At 39.2% G+C, this 7500-nt stretch overlaps 1 protein-coding gene across 1 annotated transcript in view; it reads left to right on the forward strand.

The window, feature by feature from the left end:
• Positions 1-7500, forward strand: part of slc4a4a (solute carrier family 4 member 4a) — a 187917-nt gene that overhangs the window by 163345 nt on the left and 17072 nt on the right. The window contains exons 22-24 of the mRNA XM_061980408.1: positions 2097-2165; positions 2313-2486; positions 6815-6967. Of these exons, the coding sequence (XP_061836392.1) occupies positions 2097-2165; positions 2313-2486; positions 6815-6967 (396 nt within the window). The remainder of the gene's footprint in view (positions 1-2096; positions 2166-2312; positions 2487-6814; positions 6968-7500) is intronic.

Genomic DNA, 7500 nt, shown 5'->3' on the forward strand with positions numbered 1-7500 from the left:
ATATATATATATATATATATATATATATATATATATATATGTCTTAATAAGGTTATCCAAAAAATAGTGCTCGATACCGTAGTAGAGCGCAATATATGTATGTGTGGGGAAAAAAATCACAAGACTATTTCATCTCTACAGGCCTGTTTCATGAGGGGGGTACCCTCAATCCTGACGATTGAGGGTACCCCCCTCATGAAACAGGCCTGTAGAGATGAAATAGTCTTGTGATTTTTTTTCCCCACACATACATATATATATATATATATATATATAGATAGATAGGTATACCGGCCCCCAGACACATTTTTTTCTCTAAATTTGGCCCCCCCCCCCGAGTCAAAATAATTGCCCAGGCCTGCTTCAGGGACATCATTCACCACACCTTTTTACTTGACTTTGTCAATCAATCAATCAATCAATGTTTATTTATATAGCCCTAAATCACAAGTGTCTCAAAGGGCTGCACAAGCCACAACGACATCCTCGGTACAAAGCCCACATAAGGGCAAGGAAAAACTCACCCCAGTGGGACGTCGATGTGATTGACTATGAGAAACCTTGGAGAGGACCGCATATGTGGGTAACCCCCCCCCCCCCCCCCTAGGGGAGACCGAAAGCAATGGATGTCGAGTGGGTCTGACATAATATTGTGAGAGTCCAGTCCATAGTGGATCCAACATAATAGTAAGAGTCCAGTCCATAGTGGGGCCAGCAGGACACCATCCCGAGCGGAGACGGGTCAGCAGCGCAGAGATGTTCCCAGCCGATGCACAGGCGAGCGGTCCACCCCGGGTCCCGACTCTGGACAGCCAGCACTTCATCCATGGCCACCGGACCTGTGCCCCCCCACCCTCCACAAGGAAGAGGGGAGCAGAGGAGAAAAGAAAAGAAACGGCAGATCAACTGGTCTAACAGGGGGGCTATTTAAAGGCTAGAGTATACAAATGAGTTTTAAGATGGGACTTAAATGCTTCTACTGAGGTAGCATCTCTAATTGTTACCGGGAGGGCATTCCATAGTACTGGAGCCCGAATAGAAAACGCTCTATAGCCCGCAGACTTTTTTTGGGCTCTGGGAATCACTAATAAGCCGGAGTTCTTTGAACGCAGATTTCTTGCCGGGACATATGGTACAATACAATCGACAAGATAGGACGGAGCTAGACCGTGTAGTATTTTATACGTAAGTAGTAAAACCTTAAAGTCACATCTTAAGTGCACAGGAAGCCAGTGCAGGTGAGCCAGTATAGGTGTAATATGATCAAACTTTCTTGTTCTTGTCAAAAGTCTAGCAGCCGCATTTTGTACCAATTGTAGTCTTTTAATGCTAGACATAGGGAGACCCGAAAATAATACGTTACAGTAGTCGAGACGAGACGTAACGAACGCATGAATAATGATCTCAGCGTCGCTAGTGGATAAAATAGAACAAATTTTAGTGATATTACGGAGATGAAAGAAGGCCGTTTTAGTAACACTCTTAATGTGTGATTCAAAGGAGAGAGTTGGGTCGAAGATAATACCCAGATTTTTTACTGATTCGCCTTGTGTAATTGTTTGGTTGTCAAATGTTAAGGTGGTATTATTAAATAAATGTCGGTGTTTAGCAGGACCGATAATCAGCATTTCCGTTTTCTTGGCGTTGAGTTGCAAGAAGTTAGCGGACATCCATTGTTTAATTTCATTAAGACACGCCTCCAGCTGACTACAATGTCGTCATTATTCACTGCCATTGTTCTGCTGTGCACATAACAACGTTGTTCTTGTCTAACATTCATATATGCAGTTATGAGTGAGTAATTCGGTGTGGCCCCTTTAAGTGACCGTCAGAGTTTTACCCAAAAGTGGGGGGTTTGTTGTGACCACCATTTTGAGTGGCTTTTACATACAAACACACTTCTCCTTGTGCGATTAAACGGCAACACTATATTTATATTATTATAAAGCAACAATATAGATTTCATGTTTGTAAAAAAAAAAAAAAAATTAATATAAAAAATATTCAAGGGAAAAATAATCTAAAATATGCAATAATAATAATAAAAATAATAATGTTTGCTATTACGTAAATTAATTTTTTTTACTATATTTTAGTTCATCCCTATGCCTGTGCTGTATGGAGTCTTCCTGTACATGGGTGTGGCCTCTCTCAATGGAGTGCAGGTAGGCTTTTTTTTTTAACCTAATTAAATGTATGCAAACAATATCCCATCTTGATAAATCAATCTCATTGTGTGTGTGTGTGTGTGTGTGTGTGTGTGTGTGTGTGTGTGTGTGTGTGTGTGTGTGTGTGTGTTTGTGTGTGTGTAGTTCATGGACCGCCTCAAGCTGCTGCTGATGCCGGCCAAACATCAGCCCGACTTGATTTACCTGCGCCACGTTCCTCTGAGGAAAGTGCACCTGTTCACCTTCATCCAGGTGCTCTGCTTGGCCCTGCTCTGGATCCTCAAGTCCACCGTGGCCGCCATCATCTTCCCCGTCATGGTAAGTAAAAAAAAAAAAACATCAAATAAGTGCCGCACAAAAAACTATCAGAATCAGAATCAGAAATACTTTATTAATCCCTGAGGGGAAATTATCAGACAAACATTACAGGGAGTAACTTGGTTTACTTGGAACTACTTGGTTTAAAACGGGAGTCAGCAACCCGCGGCTCTTTAGCGCCGCCCTAGTGGCTCCCTGGAGCATTTTTAAAAGAGGATTGAAAATGGAAAAAATGGGGGTAAATTATTTTTTTGTTTTATTTATATATATTTATTTTTATTTATTTATTTATGTACTTATTTATTTATTTATTTATTCATTCATTCATTTATTTATTTATTTATTTATTTATTTTATTTTTTTTGAAAATTTTAATTTCTGATTCCGATTCTGATTTTAGTTTGTTTTTTGTTTGAGGATAAACATGACACAAACCTCCCCAATTGTTTGTAAGCCCACTGTTTGTGTGTGTATGCTTCACATCGTTTTGTCCTATAATTTCGGCGGTTCCTGAACTCACCATATTTTGGACTGTGACGCAACAGTTTACAGTTAAAGTTAAAGTACCAATGATTGTCACACACACACTAGGTGTGGCCAAATCATTCGCAGCATTTGACACATCAACCCTTAATCACCCCCTGAGAGGTGAGGGGAGCAGTGGGCAGCAGCGGTGGCCGCGCCCGGGAATAATTTTTGGTGATTTAAACCCCAAGCAGGGAGGCAATGGGTCCCATTTTTATAGTCTTTGGTATTACTCGGGGCGGACACTCTAACCACTAGTTCGTTTACATGTAAAATCTTCCACTCCTTCTTTGTCTCATTTTGTCCACCAAACGTTTTATGCTGTGCGTGAATGCACAAAGGTGCGCTTTGTTGATGTTATTGACTCATTAGAGCGCTAATTTGCTTCAGCCTGCGACACATAGTCATTTTGATAGTAGGCTAATATAGCTAATACAGACACTTACATCATGTGTTGCCTTCATTATAACACTTATAATTGCCATTAAATTGAGCTGTTTCATTGTAGGTCCCATTACCAAATTTGGAGGTCAGGAAGTACTCTTTGCCATCAAATTGAACTATTTGATTGTAGGTTTCATTGTCAAATTTGGAGGTCAGGAAGTAGTCCTTGCCATTAAGTTGAGCTGTTTGATTGTAGGTTTCATTACCAAATTTGGAGGTCAGGAAGTAGTCTTTGCCATTAAATTGAACTGTTTGATTGTAGGTTTCATTACAAAATTTGGAGGCCAGGAAGTAGTCTTTGCTATTAAATTGAACTGTTTGATTGTAGGTTTCATTGCCAAATTTGGAGGTCAGAATGTAGTCTTTGCCATTAAGTTGAGCTGTTTGATTGTAGGTTTCATTACCAAATTTGGAGGTCAGGAAGTAGTCTTTGCCATTAAATTGAACTGTTTGATTGTAGGTTTCATTACCAAATTTGGAGGCCAGGAAGTAGTCTTTGCTATTAAATTGAACTGTTTGATTGTAGGTTTCATTGCCAAATTTGGAGGTCAGAATGTAGTCTTTGCCATTAAGTTGAGCTGTTTGATTGTAGGTTTCATTAGCAAATTCGGAGGTCAGGAAGTAGTCTTTGTTATTAAATTGAACTGTTTGATTGTAGGTTTCATTGCCAGATTTGGAGGTCAGAATGTAGTCTTTGCCATTAAGTTGAGCTGTTTGATTGTAGGTTTCATTGACAAATTTGGAGTTCAGGAAGTAGTCCTTGCCATTAAATTTAACTATTTGATTATAGGTTTCATTACCAAATTTGGAGGTCAGAATATAGTCCTTGCCATTATATTGAACTGTTTGGTTGTAGGTTTCATTGCCAAATTTGGAGGTCAGGAAGTAGTCTTTGCCATTAAGTTGAACTGTTTGATTGTAGTTTTCATTACCAAATCTGTAGGTCAGGAAGTTGTCTTTGCCATTAAATTGAGCTGTTTGATTGTAGGTTTCATTACCAAATTTGGAGGTCAACAAGTAGTCTTTGCCATTAAATTTAGCTGTTTGATTGTAGGTTTCATTACCAAATTTGGAGGTCAGGAAGTAGTCTTTGCCATCAAATTGAACTATTTGATTGTAGGTTTCATTATCAAATTTGGAGGTCAGGAAGTAGTCTTTGCCATTAAGTTGAGCTGTTTGATTGTAGGTTTCATTACCAATTTTGGAGGTCAGGAAGTAGTCTTTGCCATTAAATTGAGCTGTTTGATTGTAGGTTTTGTTACCAAATTTGGAGGTCAGGAAGTAGTCTTTGCCATTAAATTGAGATGTTTGTTTGTAGGTCACATTACAAAATTTGGAGGTCAGGAAGTAGTCTTTGCCATTAAATTGAACTGTTTGGTTGTAGGTTTCATTGCCAAATTTGGAGGCCAGGAAGTAGTCTTTGCTATTAAATTGAACTGTTTGATTGTAGGTTTCATTGCCAAATTTGGAGGTCAGGAAGTAGTCTTTGCCATTAAAATGAGCTGTTTGATTGTAGGTTTCATTACCAAATTTGGAGGTCAGGAAGTAGTCTTTGCCATTAAGTTAAGCTGTTTGATTGTTGGTTTCATTACCAAATTTGGAGTTCAGGAAGTAGTCTTTGCCATTAAGTTGAGCTGTTTGATTGTAGGTTTCATTAGCAAATTTGGAGGCCAGGAAGTAGTCTTTGCTATTAAATTTAACTGTTTGATTGTAGGTTTCATTGCCAAATTTGGAGGTCAGGAAGTAGTCTTTGCCATTACATTGAGATGTTTGATTGTAGGTCACATTACAAAATTTGGAGGTCAGGAAGTAGTCTTTGCCATTAAATTTAACTGTTTGATTGTAGGTTTCATTGCCAAATTTGGAGGTCAGGAAGTAGTCTTTGCCATTAAGTTGAACTGTTTGATTGTAGGTTTCATTACCAAATTTGGAGGTCAGGAAGTAGTCTTTGCCATTAGGTTGAGCTGTTTGATTGTAGGTTTCATTACCAAATTTGGAGGCCAGGAAGTAGTCTTTGCCATTAAGTTGAACTGTTTGATTGTAGGTTTCATTACCAAATTTGGAGGTCAGGAAGTAGTCTTTGCCATTAGGTTGAGCTGTTTGATTGTAGGTTTCATTACCAAATTTGGAGGTCAGGAAGTAGTCTTTGCCATTAAATTGAACTGTTTGATTGTAGGTTTCATTACCAAATTTGGAGGTCAGGAAGTAGTCTTTGCCATTAGGTTGAGCTGTTTGATTGTAGGTTTCATTACCAAATTTGGAGGCCAGGAAGTAGTCTTTGCTATTAAATTGAACGGTTTGATTGTAGGTTTCATTGCCAAATTTGGAGGTCAGGAAGTAGTCTTTGCCATTACATTGAGATGTTTGATTGTAGGTCACATTACAAAATTTGGAGGTCAGGAAGTAGTCTTTGCCATTAAATTTAACTGTTTGATTGTAGGTTTCATTGCCAAATTTGGAGGTCAGGAAGTAGTCTTTGCCATTAAATTGAACTATTTGATTGTAGGTTTCATTACCAAATTTGGAGGTCAGGAAGTAGTCTTTGCCATTAAATTGAACTGTTTGATTGTAGGTTTAATTACCAAATTTGGAGGTCAGGAAGTAGTCTTTGCCATTAGGTTGAGCTGTTTGATTGTAGGTTTCATTACCAAATTTGGAGGCCAGGAAGTAGTCTTTGCTATTAAATTGAACTGTTTGATTGTAGGTTTCATTGCCAAATTTGGAGGTCAGAAAGTAGTCTATGCCATTAAGTTGAGCTGTTTGATTGTAGGTTTCATTAGCAAATTTGGAGGTCAGGAAGTAGTCTTTGCCATTAATTTGAGCTGTTTGATTGTAGGTTTCATTACCAAATTTGGAGGTCAGGAAGTAGTTTTTTCCATTAAATTGAACTGTTTGATTGTAGGTTTAATTACCAAATTTGGAGGTCAGGAAGTAGTCTTTGCCATTAAATTGAACTGTTTGATTGTAGGTTTAATTACCAAATTTGGAGGTCAGGAAGTAGTCTTTGCCATTAAGTTGAGCTGTTTGATTGTAGGTTTCATTACCAAATTTGGATGTCAGGAAGTAGTTTTTGCCATTAAGTTGAGCTGTTTGATTGTAGGTTTCATTACCAAATTTGGAGGTCAGGAAGTAGTCTTTGCCATTAAGTTGAGCTATGAATTCTGTACCCATCCGTAGATAGGACGACCCAAATGTTAGCAACACTCGCTATGTTAGCTCCAGTGCTAACATTACGCCCACTTTTTACCATCATCATACAGTAGGTTAGCATATTTACTGAAAAAAACTGATCAAACTTTAATTTAGTTGGCAAAGGTCCTGGGAACGTCATCAAATAAAAATGTTGTGTCCTCTGGCAGATCCTGGCTCTGGTGGCCGTGAGGAAGGCCATGGACTACATGTTCTCGCAGCAGGACCTCAGCTTCCTGGACGACGTCATCCCCGAGAAGGACAAGAAGAAGAAGGAGGACGAGAAGAAGAAACGCAGCAGCATCGACAGCGACGGCGAGGATGTGAGTAGCACACAGTGGTCCTCCATGTCTCCTGGAACAGGTTGGGATCTTCTCCGCGGGCCTCTTCGGTGGACATGTTGAACATGCGCTATGGACTCTGGTCTGAGGACGTGTGCTTGGTCTCTCCAACAGTTAGACTATGCTTACAATGAGAATGTGCCCAGCATTAAGATCCCCATGGACATGATGGAGCAGGAACCCTTCTTAGGTGACAAGGCCTCAGACCGTGAGTAGACCTCCAAGATCTGCAGTGACGCATGCTTGCTCCTCCTCTCCTTCCTTCTTCCATCTTCGTCTTTCGATGATGTCATCATCTTTGTCGACGCCATCCTCCTCGTTGTTTGTCACGCCGCAAAACTCTGACACGCTTTGATTTCTCTTCTTCTTTGCTCTGTTTTAGTTTGACTTTGTGTCTGCATTAATATTTCCATGAATTTTTTTTTTCTGTTTTCTTTAAATAACCACCATTTGTTATTGTTTTGTTTTTTTTTACAGTTTTTTTTTGTGGAAATGATTTGTGTTGCAATATTTGT

The sequence above is a fragment of the Nerophis lumbriciformis genome, linkage group LG20 (assembly GCF_033978685.3).
Source record: "Nerophis lumbriciformis linkage group LG20, RoL_Nlum_v2.1, whole genome shotgun sequence".
NCBI classification, from domain to species: domain Eukaryota; kingdom Metazoa; phylum Chordata; class Actinopteri; order Syngnathiformes; family Syngnathidae; genus Nerophis; species Nerophis lumbriciformis.